This window comes from Anolis sagrei, chromosome 1, assembly GCF_037176765.1.
Source record: "Anolis sagrei isolate rAnoSag1 chromosome 1, rAnoSag1.mat, whole genome shotgun sequence".
In the NCBI taxonomy this organism is placed as follows: domain Eukaryota; kingdom Metazoa; phylum Chordata; class Lepidosauria; order Squamata; family Dactyloidae; genus Anolis; species Anolis sagrei.
In genome coordinates, this window is record NC_090021.1 from 50,992,468 (window position 1) to 51,013,197 (window position 20,730).

Below are 20,730 nucleotides of genomic sequence, written 5' to 3' on the forward strand. Positions count from 1 at the left end.
CTCACATATTTATATATGGCTATCATGTCTCCTCTCAGCTTTCTCTTTTCTCAGCACCGGGATTGTGGCGCAGCTGGCTGAGTGTCAGCTGCATTAAGATCACACTGACCAAAAAGGTCATGAGTTCGAAGCCAGCCCGGGTTGGAGTGGGTTTCCAACCAATTGTGTGTAGCCTGTTGTCGACCTTTGCAACCCGAAAGACAGTTGCATCTGTCAAGTAGGAAAATAAGGTACCACCTTAAAGTATGGGGAGGCTAAATTAACCGATTTATGAGGCCATAAAGGAGACTCCAGCAAAGCATTCCAGCGGGGAAGCATGCGGGGAATGCGGAAGTGCTTCATCAGCGACGCAGATGGACGATGAAAGCGACAGCTCCCCTGGCGGCCAGAAAAAGTTAAATAGCCTCTGTGTATGTCTGCATATGTTTGTATGTCAAAAATTGGCATTGAATGTTTGCCATATATGTGTACACTGTAATCCGCCCTGAGTCCCCTGCGGGGTGAGGAGAAGGGCGGAATATAAAAGCTGTAAATAAATAAATAAAAAATATAAATTCTCTTCTTCAGGCTAAACATGCCCAGCTCTTTAAGCCGCTCCTCATAGGGCTTGTTCTTCAGACCCTTGATCATTTTAGTCGCCCTCCTCTGGACACATTCCAGCTTGTCAATATTTCTCAACAATGTATATATCCCCCCAATGACTGAATGAACCAACTCAAGAACTAGCCAGGCCTGGCCCTGCTCCCTTCCCAAGACCAGATGGCACCTGGAACCTTGAGGATATTGACGCTTTGGGAGCCCCTCCTTAACTCCCACTCCTCCCTCTTCCCTGCAAGGAAACATCTAAGGCCTCACTTTGCCCCCTCTTTCCCCAGCAACATCCGGGTCTCCGGGGCAGTGGGCGGGGCTTGAGAGGCCCCGCCCCCTCGCTTCTGCCCGCTGAGCAGCTTCAAGAGCAGAGGCTGCGGCAGTGTTTTCAGAGCTGCGTCTTCCTAAGGAGCCGCCCCTCGCTTCACACCCTTGTAGGTGAGAGAGAGAGAGAGAGAGAGAGAGACCTCATTGGGAGGGCAGGGGGTGTTAATGCACTTCGACAGCCCTTTAATTGCAGGGGCTCAAGTCTATGGCATCCTGGGATCTGTAGTTTGGAGAGGCACCAGCCCTCTGTGGTAGGGAAGGCGCAGGACCTTGTCGAACTACAGCTCCCTGGATTCCATAGGATGGCAGTCAAAGCAATTGTTCTGCAGCAGATGCACCCTCAAGGCAGTGCATTTACACTGCAGAATTAATGCAGTTTGACACCACTTTAGCTGTCATGGCTCTATGCTAAGGAATCTTGGAAGATGTAGTTTGACAAGGTCTTTTGCTTTCTCTGCCAAAGAAGGATGGGGCCTCTCCAAATTACATTAATGCATTAATTCACTTCGACAGCCCTTTAATTGCAGGGGCTCAAGTCTATGGCATCCTGGGATCTGTAGTTTGGAGAGGCACCAGCCCTCTGTGGTACGGAAGGCGCAGGACCTTGTCAAACTACAGCTCCCAGGATTCCATAGGGTGGCAGTCAATGCTGTGTCAAACTTCATCGGTTCTGCACTGTAGATGCACTCTCAATGTGTCTACACTGCAGAATTAATGCAGTTTGACACCTATTTAATAGTCATGGTTCTATGCTATGGAATCTTGGGAGATGTAGTTTGACAAGGTCTTTTGCTTTCTCTGCCAAAAGGGGATGGGGGCTCTCCCAAGCTACAGCTCCCAGGATACAATAGAATTGAGCAATGGCCGTTAAAGTGGTGTCAAACTGTTTTAATTCTACAGTGTAGATCAGGCATGGGCAAACTTCAGCCTACCGGCTGTTTCCTAACAGCCAGTAGGCTGTTAGGAATGGTGGGAGTTGAAGTCCAAAACACCCGGAGGGCCGAAGTTTGCCCATGCCTGGTGTAGATGCACCTCCAGTCCTGGCTTTGTGGCTGTTTTGCATTGTGTCCCAAATTTCTACTTTTCCGCTTCTTTTGGACTTTAGCTCTCAGAATCCTTGATTGTTGACCTTTGGTTGCTAATGGTGAATTTACACTGTGAACTAATGTGGTTTGTCAACCACTTTAGCTTTCACGTCTCCTCACTACGGAGTCCCGGGAGATATAGTTTTACAAGAGAGATATAGTTTTTCTTGAGGCTTCTGGGAGTCAAAGTACAAAACAACTGGAGTAGGACTAGAGGTTGGGAGTGTCTACTGGGCTGTTGGTACTTTCCTCTTCTTCGGAGGTTTTTGAGTAGAGGCTGGATGGCCATCTGTCAGGAGTGCTTTGACCGTGGCAGAAAAGAGTTGGACTGGATGGCCCTTGTTGTCTCCTCCAACCCTATGAGTCTTGCTTCTAAGGTCATTCCCATTCAGGATTTTGCTGAAACAACAGGATGCTTGTTTTTCAGAGGAGAAGCCAACCTTCGCAGTGGCCCAATTTTTCACTGATTAGCATAATCTTTGTAAACATCCTGAGCACAACTTGTTTAGCAGCAAAAACAACAAGGAGGACTTCGTCACCATACGGAGAGAAATTGTTTATGGTTTCAATGGAATCCCATTCACAAAAAATGTATGCAATACCATGGCAGAGGTGTCATGGGCAGGAATGGAGAATTTGTTGGGAGTGCAGCTCCCAGCAGCCCCAGCCAGCAACGCTAAGGGAAGAAGCAGTGCGTGACAATACCTGGAGGGGTGCGGTTGCTTGGCCCTGGTTATGTATGGATTCCTTGTTTACAGGCCTCCTTAGGCAATTGGACTTCATTGATATTAATATAAATTGATGGACAGCCTTTCTGGAGTCACAGGATGCCTGGTTTTTGCTGCATGAGTGTCTCTTAAGAGATGGTTCCTTGGAACAGATTGTCATAACATTTATGTCTACTACATAACATAATTAAATTATGTAGCTGTTGTATTGACTTATCAAGTAAGAGTTTCTCAGGTATGATCAGCTTATATTGAGGTTACTTATTAGTATTCCATATTATTATTATTAGTAGTAGTAGTAGTAGAAGAAGTAGTAGTAGTAGTATTGATTTATTTATACCCAACATTGGAGCCCCTGGTGGCACAGCAAGTTAAAGCGCTGAGCTGCTGAACTTGCTGACCGAAAAGTTAGCAGTTTGAATCCAGAGAATGGTGTGAGCTTCCGCTATTAGACTCAGCTTCTGTCAACCTAGCAGTTCAAAGACATGTAAATGTGAGTAGATCAATAAGTACTGCTTCGGCATTCCATGCAGTCATGCCGGCCATATGACCGTGGAGGTGTCTATGGACAACACCGGCTCTTCGACTTAGAAATGGAGATGAGTACCAACCCCCAGAGTCGGACACGGCTAGACTTAATCTCAGGGGAAAGCACAGTGGGTTAAACCCCTGTGCCGGCAGGACTGAAGATCGACAGGTTGCAGGTTCAAATCCGGGGAGAGGCGGATGAGCTCCCTCTATCAGCTCCAGCTCCTCATACGGGGACATGAGACAAGCCTCCCACAAGGATGATAAAAACATCAAATCCTCCGGGCGTCCCCTGGTCAACGTCCTTGCAGACGGCCAATTCTCTCACACCAGAAGCGACTTGTAGTTTCCCAAGTCACTCCTGACACGACAAAAAAAACCAAAACAAAACAAAAAACCCCTTTCTCTCCTAAACAATATTCAAAGCTACATACTTCCAAAGAAGTGTTTTTTATTTGGGGGAAAAAAACACCAGTCCACTGAGCTCAGTTGTGCTTACTCCTAAGTTAGTGGTCTGGGAATAATAATAATAATAATAATAATAACAACAACAACAACAACAACACAACTTTATTTTTATACCCTGCCACAATCTCCTCAAGGGGACTCAGAGTGGCTTACAAAGGGACAAGCCCGAAGATTACAGATAAAAACAAACACATTAAAATAAATCAAATAAAAACATAACACAATCACAAAGCAATGTGAACAATATCATAGAATCGTAGAGTTGTAAAAGACCTCATGGGCCATCCAGTCCAACCCCCTGACAAGAAGCAGGAAAATTGCATTCAAAGCACCCCGGACAGATGGCCACCCAGCCTCTGTTTGTATCATGGCTGAAACAAAAATCGAAGCTGGGTTAGGACTCAAGTAACTGCAATGATTCCTAGGTAGAGCCAAGGGAAAGTGCAAAAATTCAAATGGGCCGGGCTAGAAGGGAATACTCTTAGCCGCAAAGTGTCGAGGTTACCAGAAGGAGCTTAGATAAGGTCGAACCAGTTCTCTGGTGAACAGCCTAATCAAAAGCACAACGGAACATCTAGGTTTTTAAGTCATGTGACCCTCCAGATATTGTTGAATTGCAACTTCCATTAGCCCTAGCTGGCATAATTAGTGGTCGGGATTGCTGGGAGATGTAGTCCTGCAACATCTGGAGGGCCACATAATGCCGGCCCACAGTGCATGGGATTGTATCTGGATTTTTTGGACCAAATGCGTTTTACTTTGAAGTTAGCTGCAGCTATTAATTTCCTGGTAATAATGATAACAATAATTTGATTTCTTATGCATGAGATAGGGCCCAACATAATTAAAATGCATTAACAAAATGAAGGACCATAAACATATATTTAAAAAACATAAAACACAGATTAAAATACAAATGTAAACTTAAAATGCATAATTTAAGGCTAACTGGGTAGGTTTGCTGGAGGAGGTAGGTCTTCAATTGGTTTTTGAATTATGACATCGCCTTTATCTGTCGAACCTCTTCCAGCAGGTCATTCCACATTTTAGGGACAGTGGATGAAATAGTCCTCTGTGTGACTGTTGCCAGCCAGGTTGTGCCTGTTTGAAGCTAATGTTTCCTAGAGGACCTAAGTGTCCAGAGTGCGTTATATGGGTGAATGTGATCCTGTAGATAACCTGGACCCAGATCATGTAGGACTTCAAAGGTTATAACCAACACTTTGTACTTTGCCTGTAAGGTAAATATGTATAGCGCTGCAATCCTAACTTGCAGAGTCAGTTCTGATCTTATCTTCCCCAGGAGGCAGATGGCTACTTCTGTTCACAATAGAGAATGAACTGAGACAGAGAGATTGCAATGTGCCTGTGATCTCTTACATGAGTTGGGCTTTTTGGCTAAGTGCCCATCTATACTGTAGAGTTAATGCAGTTTGATACCACTGTAACTTCGATAGTGCCTTTGAATTTACAAGTTCTCTTATTACTGGCTTGCAAGTGGAGTTACCATGTCTCTTTAGTCTACATTACTAAAAAAAAAAACAACCCTAAGCAAAGAAAGAATTGAATGACAATTCTCTTCTATTTTGTATGTTGTTTCAGGAGAAAAGATGACCTACTCTGAAAACAAAAGGCTAATATTTGGCCTAATGGCAGGGGCTGCTGGAATAACTTTGTTGGTAATCTGGTATCGTAAAACAAAGGAACACAGGAAAACCGTATATTCGCCCACATTTGCAAATCCAGAGAAGAGCTTTGATTTAATAGATTTTCCATACGACGCTCATCATGATCAAGGCACAGTGATGCTCTTGCAAGGCAGACAGCTTCAGATCCTGGAGAAATTGAATGGCTTATTGGTGAGTGTGGACAAGCTTAAAAAAGAGGTGCAGTCTTTAAAGGAAGCGATTCCAAAGTTGGAAGAACTTGTTCGAAATGAACTCGAAGGCAAAGCTGATGTTCGCAGGACCAGCCCTTTACATAGAGCAACAAAGAAGAGGAAGACTGAAACGGCCCAAGGAGGGACGGACACCACCAGTTCCGAAGAGGCAGAAAGTGAAGGCGGGTGGGTATCTCAACATATTTCAGATCTGTCCCAACTTTTAATAAAATATGTACATTTTGGTGCAGGGACGACTTAAGTTTCATGTTAAAATTTTCAGATTGTTTAGTCATTCTTTTCAGGAATATAAAGGTTAAGATAACGATTTTCCCCTGACATTAAGTCCAGTAGTGTCCAACTCTGGGGGTTGGTGCTCATCACCATTTCTAAGCCGAAGAGCTGGCGTTGTCCGTAGACACCTCCAAGGTCATGTGGTCGGCATGCCTGCATGGAGCACCGTTATATAAGCACCAGAAAATACTGACTTGCTGAGATTTTGAACAGTCCTTGATTCAACTGCTTGGTGTTGTGTGACTGAGACTTCTCATCCAGCGCAACTATGTAAAGGAGACTTCTAGCTTGGTTCTTTTTGCAACTAACTCTGTTACGTAATTTAATTCCTATTGGGGCCATCTGTGCAAAGTTTTATCTAATTTGTCCAAGCAAACGTCCAACTAAGATTTAGAATCCCATTTTGTTTGGGTAGGCCTTAGTTAAAACTTAACTGCAGTTTGTTGTTTGGTCAATATAAACTTTGGTTAGTTGAAAGCAAAAGCAAACACGTCCTATTTTGCTGTGATTTAGAGAAAAACCTTTTAGTGTTGTATATGAATCACGGCATGGGATGAGGGAGAAATAACATTGGGAATGAGTTCCATAAAATGAAGTTTTACTATTGCTTTTGGATATTTAAATGTTTTAGGAATTAGTGTTTAAAGAAGACGAATTGCTTCTGCCGGCTGTGCAAAGTTGAGTTGATTAGATATATCTAATCCTTCTCATTTTGACCTTTGTATGACTTGTTCGGGTTTTGCTTTGCCTAACCTCTAGTAACCTGTGATATAATTTGTGTCCCTTAGTCTTGTCTTATCTTTAAAGCAATTGACGATGGCAAATACAATTCCTGTGGTGAAACTTAATTCTTCTTCTTTAGTGCCTGCAGCTTTGCCAATAAGCCTTAATCTGACATTGGATATCTCTTGCTCCTAGATCGCTTTTCAGTGCTGATGCTGCATGGAAAGAGCTTAAATAGTTAATTCCATCTAGATGTAACACGTAAAGTAGGATAAAGGCAACATGCCAGGAGTCAAACTGATCTCATGGCCATTGTCCTATGGGGTCCTGCAAGGCTCAATATGAAGCCGCTGGGAGACATCATCTGGAATTTTGGAGTTTGGTGGAGTTTGGAGTTTGGTATGCAGATGACACCCAACTCCAATTCTCCTTTCCACCAAAAGCCAAGGAAGCAGCCCAGACCCTGAACCAGCGCCTTTCAGTTGTTGTGAACTGGGTGAGGATAAACAAATTGAAATTGAATCCAAACAAGACAGAGGTCCTTCTGGTCAGTTGTAAGACAGATCAGGGTATAGGGTGGCAGCCTGTGCTGGATGGGGTCACACTCCCCCTGAAAACACAAGTCCGCAGTCTGGGGGGTCCTCCTGGATTCATCGCTAAGGCCCAGGTGTTGGCAGTGGCCAGGAGGGCCTTTGCACAATTAAAATGTGTGTGCCAGTTGCAACCGTACCTTGAGAAGCCAGACGTGGCCTTTGTGGTCCACACCTTAGTTACATCCCGTTTTGACTACTGTAATGGATCCTACATGGGGCTGCCCTTGAAAAGTTCCTGAAACACCAACTAGTTCAGAGACCTGCAGGCAGGTTATTGACAGGTGCTGGACCCAGGGAGCGTACCCCCCCCCCCCCGTTACAGTACCTACACTGGCTGCAGATACGTTTCTGAGCCCAATTCAAGGTGCTGCTTTTAACCTTTAAAATCCTAAACGGTTCAAGCCCAATTTACCTATCTAACCACATCGCCGTTTACCAACCTGCCCAATTATTAAGATCTTCTGAAGAGACCCTTCTCGTTGCTGCTGGCGTCACAAATATGGTTGGCAGTGACGAGAGAGAGGCCTTCTCGGTAGCTGCCCCGGCCCTTTGGAACTGTCCCTTCCCTGTTATCTTTCGAGAACCAGTTCAAGCAAATGAATTTAATTGCTAAGGACAGTAAGGTCGATTTGCCCTGAGCTTAGCGAAATATGCTATTTAAATGATGAGTCTCCACAATAATTGTTATTAGTTTAAAATGTTTTGAATGCTTAATATTTATTTATTTCTTATTTATGGACATTATTATGCTTTGTATGATTTTATCTTGTATTTTACGTTAAATATACTTGGATTTGTTTGGTTGTTTGGGGGGGGCTGTGTCAGGAGTGACTTGAGAAACTGCAAGTCACTTCTGTTGTGAGAGAACTGGCAGTCTACAAGGACGTTGCTCAGGAGTTGCCCGAGCCGCTTTGGGTCCCATTAGGGAGAAAAACGGGATATACATAAAGAATAATAATAATAATAATAATAATAATTATATAAAATCAGCAAAATATGCATGCACTGTGACATGTAGTATTCAAGGTGTTTGTTAACGTCCAGTATACTATGAATTTAAAATATACCTGCCCTTTTCATAAATCTATTACAGTTTCCAATTATATATTTCTATTAATGAAAAGTTAACAAGACAAGGCATTTAAAAAGGTGACAAAACAGACCCATCCATTTTAATGGGGAAAGAAAGGAGGAAATGGTTCTTAATTATAGTAGCTATCCTCCAAACCCACAAATGTAGAGGATGATAGCACTTCACTAAAATCGAAGGACTGAATTAAGGATTTTTTGAAAATTGGAAGGTGAACCAAACAGTGTCTTTTATACTTTGTTTTACAAATATGATTTAGTGCTTTTTAAACATGAGCTATTTTTACTCCATATGCACATCACAGTATTTGAATATGAAAAGCATGTCTATGAGAAAGAGATGGGCAAGGGCCAAACAACCATAATAGGCTGTGAGTACAAAAACACTGGATCTTTATGCATTTGAAGTTAATTCAAACCTTTAATGTGATCAGTGCATGGACACAGAGAAACTGTGTGTGTCATGGGAGGCAATCCATAGATTTAGTTCTGGCTGCAGACCTCACTAGCAAAGGACCCTAGTATAGTGCTTTGGGGAGAGACAGTGTATGCAAGACTGAACAGATCAAAGATCCCGTTTTGTCCTGAATTAGCAGTATGTCTACATGTAAGGTGCTCTTTCTTGTATTAGGAGAAGTTAATAAAGTTTAGAGCTCGCATTATGATTTGCTTTTTATATCACCTGGATGACAGCACTTCACCTTCCCTTCTCTGGTTTGTCCCTTCCTTTATAAAATGAAAACAAGAACCTTGGAGTGCTCCCAGCAAGACTTACCTGGTTTGTAGTATTATGCAAACACTTTGAATTACCATATATACTCGAGCATAAACTGACCCGAATATAAGCCAAGATACCTAATTTTACCACAAAAAACTGGGAAAACATATTGACTCGAGAATAAGCCGAGTATGGGAAATGCAGCAGCTACTGGTAAATTTCAAAATAAAAATAGATAGCAATAAAATTACATTAATTAAGGCATCGATAGTTTAAATATTTTGGAATATTTACATAAAACTGCAATTTAAGATAAGACTGTCCAACTCTGATCAAACCATTATTCTAACCACCTTCAATGTAAATATCCTTCCAATAATAATAGAGTAAAATAATAAATGTAATAATAATAATAGAGAAAAATAATGGAAATGTAATAATCACAGTAATAATAAAGTAAAACAATAAATATAATAATAATAATTATAGAGTAAAATAATAAATGTAATAATAATAGAGTAAAATAATAAATGTAATAATAAATAGAATAAAATAATAACTGTAATTAAAATAATAGAGCAAAATGTAATAATAATAGTAATAGATTAAAGTAATAAATGTAATAATAATAATAATAATAATAATAACAACAACAACAGAGTAAAATAATAAATAACTTTGACTCTAGTATATGCCGAGGGGACTTTTTCAGCCTAAAATAGGGCTGAAAAACCTGGCTTAAACTCAAGTATATATGGTAAGCTGATTTTGCTTGGCTTACTTTTCATGAACCTTATACAGCATTCAGAAACCAGAAACTAACTCCAAATTATTGCATATGCATAATATAAATTAAATCATTATGAGAATAATTCCTCATGTGTTAAATTTTGTTGTACAGCAATTTTTGTAAGGTCAATTACAGCATTTTCAGCCTTGTAAGAGCAAAGCCTTGACAGACCTTCTTTTCAACCACAGGGTTGTTTTCATTGGCAGAGAAGAGATAATACCTCGTAACTCAAGGTCTGTTTTTCAATGAAGAACATTTTCTCCCATGGGAAATTAAAATGCCTATGTGCCTCAAACGGTATTTGATATAGTGACAAAGTACTTGTTAGCTCAAAAACCCAAATCATGCAGGGATCTCTAGTTCCGTTTTCTAATTTTTAACCTTCACTGTCATTCATTATCTTCAAGCGCTAAGTTCTCTTTTATAATACATAAATATTTCATTGTGAAACAATACATGGGATTAGTATGCAGTGGGAAAGATGAGTGGCTACACTTCATGTAATTCAACCTTGAGTTGACATTTAAAAAAAACAAAGCACTGTAAAGACTATATTTTCCCTACTATGGAAAACAAATGCCGAAGGACCCCCTGGATGTATAGAACTAGTTAATCAGATCTGAAGATTCCAGGACCACAACCAAAAAGGTTTCATGGGTTACAATTACTGCATATATTCACATATTAATCTCACAATTTTAGTGCAAAAATCCCTCAATCATTTGTTGAAGCTTTTCATGGCCGAAATCACTGGGTTGTAGATTTTTTGGGCTGTATGGCCATGTTCTAGAAGCATTCTTTCCTGACGTTTCGCCTGCATCTGTGGCAGGCATCAGAGATTGTGAGGTCCTCACAATGACGACCTCACAACCACTGAGGATGCTTGCCACAGACGCAGGTGAAATGTCAGGAGAGAATGCTTCTAGAACATGACCATACAGCCCGAAAAACCTACAACCACCCACCCCTCAATCAGTTTAGCCATGGTTCAGTGTAAGTGCTGTACCTTAACTCTTATTTTAAAAAAGGAAAGATTCCCTTCTCTGAGTAGAGTGGCAAAAGTCAAAAGCTTAGTCCATCCCTGAAGAGCCTAAAAGAAGAGCAAGCTCCTATACCAGTGGTTCTTAACCTTACTAATGCTGTGATCCCTTAATGCAGTTCCTCATGTTGTTCTGACCCCCAACCATAAAATTATTTTCATTGCTATTTTATAACTGCCGTTTTGCTACTGTTATGAATCGTAATGTCAGTAACAGATATGCAGGATGTATTTTCATTCACTGGACCAAATTTGGCACAAATACCCAATACGCCCAAATTTGATTTGGGGTTGGGAGGGGGATTGTCATTTGGGAGTTGTAGTTGCTAGGATTTATAGTTCACTTACAATCAAAGAGCATTCTGAATTCCACCAACAATTGAATTGAACCACTCTTGGCACACAGAATTCTCATGACCAACAGAAAATACTGGAAGGGTTTGGTGGGCATCGACCTTGAGTTCTGGAGTTGTAGTTCACCTCCATCCAGAGAGCACTGTGGACTCAAGCAAGGATGGATCTGGACCAAACTTGGCACGAATACTCAATATGCCCAAATGTGAACACTGATGGTGTTTGGGGAAAAGAGACCTTGACATTTGGGAGTTGTAGTTGCTGGGATTTATAGTTCACCTACAATTAAAGAGTATTCTGAACCCCACCAATTATAGAATTGGACCAAACTTCCCACACAGAACCCCCCATGACCAACAGAAAACACTGTGTTTTCTAATGGTCTTTGGCCACCCCTTGCAATCCCTCCAGGGCTCCTGACCCCCATGTTGAGAAACGCTGCCCTATACAGTGCTCTACTTTCTCTGCCATGGTGCCTCTTCTGGTCTTTTTGAATGCCTGGGTGGGGAAATAGTGGTGGTAATGGTGGCCCTTTGGCATTTTCCTTTAAAGAAATTCTTAGAGAGTAGATTCGTAGAGTTGGAAAAGACCACAAGGGCCATCCAGTCCAACCTCCTACCAAGAAGCAGGAAAATAGCATTCACAGTACCCCGACAGATGGCCATCCAGCCTCTGTTTAAAAGCCTCCAAAGAAGGAGCCTCCACCACACTCTGGGGCAGAGAGTTCCACTGCTGAACAGCTCTCACAGTTAGGAAGTTCTTCCTCATGTTCAGGTTGAATCTCCTTTCCTGTAGTTTGAAGCCATTGTTCCGCGTCCTAGTCTCCAGGGCAGCAGAAAACAAGCTTGCTCCCTCCTCTCTATGACTTCCCCTCACATATTTATACATGGCCCTCATCATGTCTCCTCGTAGCCTGTTCTTCTGCAGGCTACATATGCCCAGCTCTTTAAGCCTCTCCACATAGGGCTTGTTCTCTAGACCCTTGATCATTTTAGTTACCCTCCTCTGGACACATTCCAACAATTTCTACATCTCCCTTAAACTGCGGTTCCCAGTTTTACCTTACTTTGAAAGCCACTCCACGTCCCATCTTGGGAAAGCAGTAGCACAAAAAACTAACTCATTCATCCATGCATTATGTGCCTGTGAACATATCCTTTCAAATACTGAAACACCGCTGTCAAGTTCCCCTCTCAACCTTTTCTTCTCCCATCTAAATATAACTAGCTCCCTAAACCACTCCTAGCTCCGAGTGGATGGGATGTTTCTTTTAGATTTACCCTTGACTTTCACCACTTGCCTTTCACCACTCCATTCAGAGAAGGAGATACACCTTTTTTGTATATATAAGTTAAGACTGTACATTAACTTTTTATCAAGGAATCACTCCCTTCTCTGAACAGAGTGGCAAATTGCTTGGGTTGGGAAATGACTGTGGCCATGAATTGCAATTTGCTTGCACTGACGCTTCCCCTCTCCACTGAATGACACTCAACTTATCCGTGGATGACATCAAAATCCACAAATTTGGCCCCCAAACCTTCCCTCGACTTATACCTGAGGTCAGTTTTTTTCAGAGTATAATAACATAACTTTTTTACCCTTAAAACAAAAGAGACACATAGTACAATCCTATTCATGTCTGAAGTGAGCTATAATAAGTTACATTGACTTTTTGGGGAGGTAAGTCTGGATATCAGATTACAGTTTTAGAAATGCGTATTTTTTGCTGAATTGTATAGTTTAAATTAAATCCCTTCATAACAACTGTTGAAATTATTCTATGTTCAAAACCACAGGAAATAATGCCAGGAATGCAGTGTATATATTTTTTTCTGAATTTGCAGGTCATGTTGCAAATTGAGTTTTATGGTACACCAGCTATAACTTGTTTTCTGTTAATTTAACTGAAAAGAAATTCAGAGATTACGCACACAAGTGGGTGTAAAACTGTAAGCAGTAACATGAACCTGGGCACTCTTTTCTGCCGAAGATTTTTGGCCCTGATACATTTTGCTTAATGGCCATCAATGAATTGGCATGTATTCTTCAAAATGAATGCAAACCTAGTCTAAACTAAACAGCATGTGTTGATAAAACAGTTGAACATTGCATTGAAGCAGTTATTTGCAGATTTAGAAAGATTTCCACCTCTTGATTTTTTTTAGTTATGCGACAGCTCATACTGACACTGAAGGAGAATCTGAGGAAGAAAAAGGATGGATCGGTTCTTCCGCATCTTCTCTGACACCAGAAGAGAAAATAGAGCTCTTCAATCTTCTACAAGATGCCGACAGGTTGCATTCAGGTCCAGATAATGAGAAAACAGAAAGCTACAAACTCTTGCTTGAAAACGAGGAAAAGGTACAATGGGCATGTGCCATGCTAATGTTGCTTTCATATCACATAGTTAATGTGTGCCCTTCTCTTAAGTGTGCCTATAAAATGTGGACTAGAGAAGGTACTCGCGTGGGTTTGTCTTGTGAAAAGTTGCTTGGACCTTGTCACTGTGATATCTAAGAATACTGACTCTCATCCCTAAAGAGCAGGGGTATACTTTCTGACATTGTTTACATGTGGTGCCAAATACATTCTGGAAGAATTTCAAAATCCCAACTAAGTTCACCCTGTACTTAGTTGAATATTTGTATGGAAATCAGTAAATTTCTTGAAATATGGTTCAAGATCTGCAGCAAAGAGCTTAGAAGACTTCCTTTTATATCTACAACACCCATAATTCTGAGAAATTCTGGGACCTGTAGTCTTTAAAAATCCCATTCATTGCTTTATTGCAATTCATTGCCTTACCCCAAACAATTGATAGAATTAAAAATGGTGGTGTCAGAAGTTGAAAATGTGAAAGGAGAAACTGACAGAGATCTGGCTTTATCTCCTTCTCTGTAGCAAGACAAATGGCAGGGTTTGGTGCATAGTCTGCAGGCAGGAGATAATTCAGGGCCTGTTGTCAGCCTTCAAGTTGTTTCTGACTTCATAGTGACCCAAAACTATATATTTTTTTGCAACAAATGACAAAAATGAAGAGGCAACAGCAGAGACTTGGACATAGTTTGCAAAGGGATATTGTAGCACCTTAGTAACTAAGCAAGAGAATGATGTTTTGTGGAGATAGGGTGCATCTACACTTGCAGAATGAATGCAGTTTGGCCCCACTTTAACTGCCATGGCTCAATGCTGTGGAATGCTGCAATTTGTAGTTTAGTGAAATGCCAGCCATCTTTGGCAGAGGAAGTTAAATAGTGTGTAAAACTACAACTCCAGTGATTCCATAGCATTTAACCATGGCAATTAAAGTGGGGTCAAACTGCATTAATTCTACAATGCAACCTAAGTCTACTTCCTTAGATATGCTACCAACTTCAAAACAATTTTTTTAAAGAAGTTTCTTTATCACCGGCTTTGGTAACTGAGGCATGTTTGCATGAATTTTCATGTGCTGCAGGAAATATTTGCAGTAAACTATGAAGCTGTCTTGAAATGAAGAAGTAGATCTTAGTGAACTTTAGCTTATTGATTTGCACATTTCTACTGCTTTCCAAGTTCTAACCTATTTGTTACTACAGGTGATGTAATACTGTATGTAGAAAAGCAATAAACAATACTACAGTATGTTGTCGAAGACTTTCATGGCCAGAATCACTGGGTTGCTGTGAGTTTTCTGGGCTGTATGGCCATGTTTCAGAAGCATTCTTTTCTGACCTTTCACCTACATCTATAGCAGGCATCCTCAGAGGTTGAGGGGTCTGTTGGAAACTAGGCGAGTGAGGTTTATATATCTGTGGAATGTCCAGGGGTGGGAAAAAGAACTCTTGTCTGCTTGAGGCAAGTGTGAATGTTGCAATTGGCCATCTTGATTAACATTTAATAACTTCTGAAGATGCCTGCCATAGATGTGGGAGAACATCTGGAACATGGCCATACAGCCTGGAAAACTCACAGCAACCCAATACTACAGTAAATAAATAAGTCATGTCAAACCCAATGAAGTTTTTTAGTTCTATGGTAACATGTTTGCTAACATATTATACCCATGTTAAAATATTTTTTAAGTGAAGACAATCTAATATATCTAATATATCTGCTTGTGTGCAGTACAGAAAGTCTGCTGGCTTTCTTTGGAGACTCGCCCGCGCTTATGGTGACATGTTTGGGATGACTGCTGATGCTGAACAAAAAAAGAACTACGCTTCTGAAGGTTGGCTGGGCAATAAACCCTTTTTATAAAGTGTGAAGTGATATCTGATTGTTCAGGTCAACATAATTGCAGGGGTTAGGGTTAGGAACTCACAGCAGCTCAGTAATTCCGGCCATGAAATGCGATGCCAGTTTGATTGGAGCCAACATACTGCCCCAAACACAGCTGATTTTGCCTGCTTTGGACAATTAAGTTAGTTCAGATCTGGTTAGTATTTGGATGAAATAAAACCAGAGAATACTAGAGATCTCTAGATAGAGCAAAGAAAGAGTTTTGTCTAAACCCCTGAAGAGTTGCTGCTAGTCGGAATTTCCAGGACTGGGCTAGATGTTATTGTGATTCTCTTGATGCAGTGGTTCTCAACCTGTGAGTCCCCAGGTATTTTGGCCTGCAACTCACAGAAATCTCAGCCAGCTTACCAGCTGTTAGGTTTTCTGGGAGTTGAAGGCCAAAACATCTGGGGACTCACAGGTTGAGAACCACTGCTCGAATGTGTTTTGCTTTTGTGCCTATGTTGCTTTCGCCAATGAAATATTGTAAGGGATGTGCTTTATTCTTATTTCACTTCAGTCAGGATAGTTTGGGTCTTTGTCTTCTTCTTTGCATGCATGTCTTAATTTTTAAATGGCCAACTTAAGCTCTGGTAGTCTTTATCTGGAAATATGCCCTACCAAAACTACCACTGTTTTCCTCAGGACAAACGGGTCCAGTTTGGATCATCATGATTGTAAGCCATTTTTCTTTTTTAGGTTGATTTCTTGATCTGAGAGAGTCTGAGTCAGTTATAATGGAAGATGGATTTCTTTATATATGTGTATATTGTGTGTGTGCTTCCTTTTGTGTATATGTATTTACACATAAGTAGCTGGTTATTTTATGGCAACTCAAGGGTTTATAGACAAGAGATTAATTCAGAGGTGGTTTTGTGAGTTCCATGATCTGAAATGTAGCCTACAGCATCTGGTATTCTTTGATGGTCTCCCATCCAATATTAACCAGGACTGACCCTATTTAGCTTTCCAGATCAGACAGAATCTGGTGGCTTTAGAATATGTAAGTTTTTTATACTTTTGTATATGTTCTTAAAACAACATTGTTTGGCTTGTTGCAGAGACAGGGAGTGTGTGTTCAACTGCAGTTCCTGAAATCTCTTACCATTAGCTGGGTTAGCTAATATTTGTGGGAACAGTATCACATGCTTGGTTTATGCTCTGATCATATGTAGTATTAAAAACCCTAAAATATACCTTTTGCAGGTAAGCTTGTAGCTGAGAATGCTATCAACCTGGATTCATCAGTCGCTGAGAGCCACCAATGGTAATGTATTATTATTATTACTATTATTATTATTATTATTATTATTATTATTATCTGATTTGTTATTGAGCCACTCCTTTGGACTTAATGTAAATCTACCATTTGTCAGAGTATATGATCCTGTGCTCTTTTCCATTTTTGACCAGCTTAAATTCGAATAGTGGTAAGTTCGCATAAGCGTATTCTAAAATAGTACACTGTGCTTTAGAAAAGATACCTCCAAATTCCTTCAGTATGACAAAGAAATATGAATTCCCTGATTAACACCATGGAAACATTCATCTAATGCAGTGGTTCCCAACCTTTGGGCCTCCAGGTGTTTTGGAAGTCCAAAACCCCTGGAGGCCCAAAGATTGGGAACCACTGATCTAATTGAAAAGACCAGTATGTTAGGGAAATGAGCAGACTGAGCAGTGTTCACATTCCTGTCTTGGCCATTAGATGGAGTATGTGTTCCTTCTTTCCCCTTGGTTTTCTAGCTTAAGGCATGTTTATTGTTCCAGAATAGTCTATACAAAATCTTTTCTAGGTGGAACAGTTATTTAACAGTCCACCAAAACTGCAGTTCAGCAGACAGTTGAGTAGTTTAACTCCCATTTGTGGGATTTTAGTGAAACAAAACCCTCCCAACTTGCATGATTACAGCTCAGATCTTGCCTGATAACATCCGTACACCTCATTTCACGACAAAAACAAAACCTCATTTTCACCTTCCCTTTCATCTTGTGGCCTACATTATTTTCATTTATGTCTCCTCTTTTCACCACACTTGGACTAATGTAGATAAATATCCAAGCCCCTTTGAGTTTACACATTATATGTACCCTTTACATTTCTTCAATTATTTTTTGCTGTGGGGTCAGCTATAATATTTCCACCGCTATAATTAAAATGCAGGAGAATGCTTTTGGTTTCAGTGATGTGTATCACGTTTCACCCCTAGTCACTTTGTTTTTCCTACCTGCCGGGAATTTTGACCTACACGGCATAACCAGTTCTACTGTAATTTGGCATGTCTTTGTTTTTTAGCCTTACAGCTATCCTTTCCCTCTAACTTCATTTACAAGGCAATTTCTTTAGAGATTTTTATTTATTTATCGTGTCGGAAGCGAATTGAGAAAACAGTTATAATATATAGAAAAACCACAAAGTTTAAAAACTTGGCATTATACTAAATTTCCTTTGACCAGAAGCTGGCTACTTTGATTGCCTCTAGTGTCGCTGTAAGTAGATCCTCCATTGTGCATATGGCAGGGCTCAGACTGCATTGTAGTAAGTGGTCTGTAGTTTGCTCTTTTCCACACTTGCATATTTTGGACTCCACTTTGTGGCCCCATTTCTTAAGGTTAGCTCTGCATCTCGTGGTGCCAGAGTGTAGTCTGTTCAGTGCTTTTCAAGTTGCCCAGTCTTCTGTGTGCCCAGAAGGGAATCTCTGGGCACACAGAGGTTCTGATTGAGGTTCTAGGTTTTAGCCTGCCCCTTTTGGACTCTTGCTTGCTGAAGTATTCCTGCGAGCATCTCTGTAGATCTTAGGAAGCTATTTCTTGATTTAAGACGTTGGCTTGCTGGCTGATATCTAAACAGAGGGTCGGCCGGACATGTCAATGCCTTGGTCATTTCATTTCTGGCTTCTACTTCCCGGTGGATGTCAGGTGGTGCAATACTGGCTAAACAGTATAATTTCACCAGAAGCAACATACAGGCATGTTTAGAGATATGTGCCTGGCTTCGCATTACTTTGTCCCTGAAAGATAGGTGTTTTCTCTCTTGATTCCTTTCTTACTTACTTACTTACTTACTTAGGCGATCCCTCGTTGGACGAGTAAGATGGTCTTCCATCATGGGTTTCCCTGTGGGTCCGCATGTGGCTGTGGAGCCCTATTCTTGCTCTGCATCTTCTTCCGCAGTGAGGGCATTGGTTTCCAGGTGGAAGGCGGTCCCGGTCGGGGTTGGCTTGATGCGCCTTCCTCCTGGCACGTTTCTCTCTTTCACCTTCCACTCGTGCCTCCTCGAATTCTGCAGCACTGCTGGTCACAGCTGACCTCCAGCTGGAGCGCTCAAGGGCCAGGGCCTCCCAGTTCTCAGTGTCTATGCCAGAGTTTTTAAGGTTGGCTTTGAGCCCATCTTTAAATCTCTTTTCCTGTCCACCAGCATTCCGTTTTCCGTTCTTGAGTTCGGAGTAGAGCAACTGCTTTGGGAGACGGTGGTCAGGCATCCGGACAACGTGGCCTGTCCAGCGGAGTTGATGTTGGAGGACCATTGCTTCAATGCTGGTGGTCTTTGCTTCCTCCAGCACGCTGACGTTTGTCCACTTGTCTTCCCAGGAGATTTGCAGGATTTTCCGGAGGCAGCGCTGATGGAATCGTTCCAGGAGCTGCATGTGACGTCTGTAGACAGTCCACGTCTCACAGGCATATAGCAGGGTTGGGAGGACAATAGCTTTATAGACAAGCACCTTAGTATCCCTACGGATGTCCCGGTCCTCAAACACTCTCTGCTTCATACGGGAAAATGCTGCACTTGCGGAGCCCTTTTCTCTCTTGATTCCTTTCTAGTGATTGTTTTGCTCATCAGTTCCTCCATGTATATTTTAAGTTGTAGCAATTCCTCAAATAACATACTGTTTTTTAAATCATGGGATTGCTGCAGTTAGCAATTCCCATGTGCAAGAATATACATAGCGTTAAACACAATTTTTTATAAAAGCACTGTCCCTATTGCAACTATGTCCTACCGTAGTATGTACATATAGACTCTACTGGAATACATCAACTAGAGAGGCTGCTTATAAACGCTCTTGCATATTTGACTGTTCTGTGTTCTGAAAAAGAATAATACAGGAAGATTAAATTTGCACTCACTGTTCTTAGTTATCTTTTGCTTTTCTTGTAGTAGATTAGTTTTCTAGCTAGAGGCAGTTTTTTGTTTTAGTCTTTCAAATTTATACTCTTTCTCTCTTATATCCTACAAAGTGGCAGGATATACATACCTGCACTTTCATTAAGATCAGAGGTGGGCTGGCCTAGGGCCCAGGCTTTTGCCTCTGTTGTCCTTTTTGGGCTTTATCGGCTGTGAAACGTCGTATTTTTAAAACAAACCTTAAATCACAAGTTCACTTCTAATATTTGCAAAGAAAAAGGGGAAAGTAAAGGTAAATATTTCAAATCTCTCCTGTGACCTGTTTAAAAACCAAATCCATAAAGTCTTGAAGGCTTCCAGGAATGTTGTTCACAATAGGCAGAAATTCAGAATTTTCCATGAAAAAGGCAGTAAGGGAGGGAGAGTCAACACCTTAAAAATCCACATTGGAAGGCTTCGTTAAACTACAGGGGTTCTCCATTTCACACATCTGATCCAGATGCAATGTTTGTTAGAAATGCATTTCAGGGTAAAGTGCAGGAATAAGGGTTTGTTTTTGTTTTTTGTTGCTACATTTTGTGTACAGATGATTTTGTTTATTGTCTGCACTATTATTGTGTGTAAGCTGCACCAAGTCCCTTAGGGGAGATGGTGACAGGATACAATTAAAGTGTTATTATTGGTTGCTGTGAATTTTCCGGGCTGTATGACCATGTTCCAGAAGCATTCTCTCCTGATGTTTCGCCCACATCTATAGCAGGCATCCTCAGAGGTTGAGGATACCTGCCATAGATATGAGCAAAATGTCAGTAGAGAATACTTCTGGAACATGGCCATACAGCCCGGAAAACTCACAACAAGCCAGTGATTCCGGCCATGAAAGCCTTCGACAACATCATATTATTATTATTATTATTAGTAGTAGTAGTAGTAGTAGAAAGTAAAGGTTTCCCCTTGACATTAAGTCTAGTCATGTCCGACTCTGGGGGTTGGTACTCATCTCCATTTCTAAGCTGAAGAGCCGGCATTGTCTATAAATGTCTCCGGGGTCATGTGGCCGGTGTGACTCAAGTGAGCGCTGTTACCTTCCCGTTGGAGCGGTACCTATTGATCTACTCACATTTGCATGTTTTCAAAC

The 20,730-nt window shown here is 41.2% G+C and overlaps 1 protein-coding gene across 2 annotated transcripts in view; it reads left to right on the top strand.

The window, feature by feature from the left end:
* The first annotated feature begins 908 nt into the window (after positions 1-908).
* The window catches only part of RMDN2 (regulator of microtubule dynamics 2), a 39,230-nt gene continuing 19,408 nt past the window's right edge, over positions 909-20,730 (top strand). Inside the window, exons 1-5 of one of the 2 annotated variants that reach the window (XM_060753988.2) lie at positions 909-1,026; positions 5,327-5,789; positions 13,372-13,567; positions 15,314-15,416; positions 16,673-16,733. In XM_060753988.2, coding sequence (XP_060609971.2) covers positions 5,335-5,789; positions 13,372-13,567; positions 15,314-15,416; positions 16,673-16,733 — 815 coding nt within the window. In that variant the 5' untranslated portion in view covers positions 909-1,026; positions 5,327-5,334. The remainder of the gene's footprint in view (positions 1,027-5,326; positions 5,790-13,371; positions 13,568-15,313; positions 15,417-16,672; positions 16,734-20,730) is intronic. The other variant, XM_060753989.2, reaches the window with a different exon arrangement.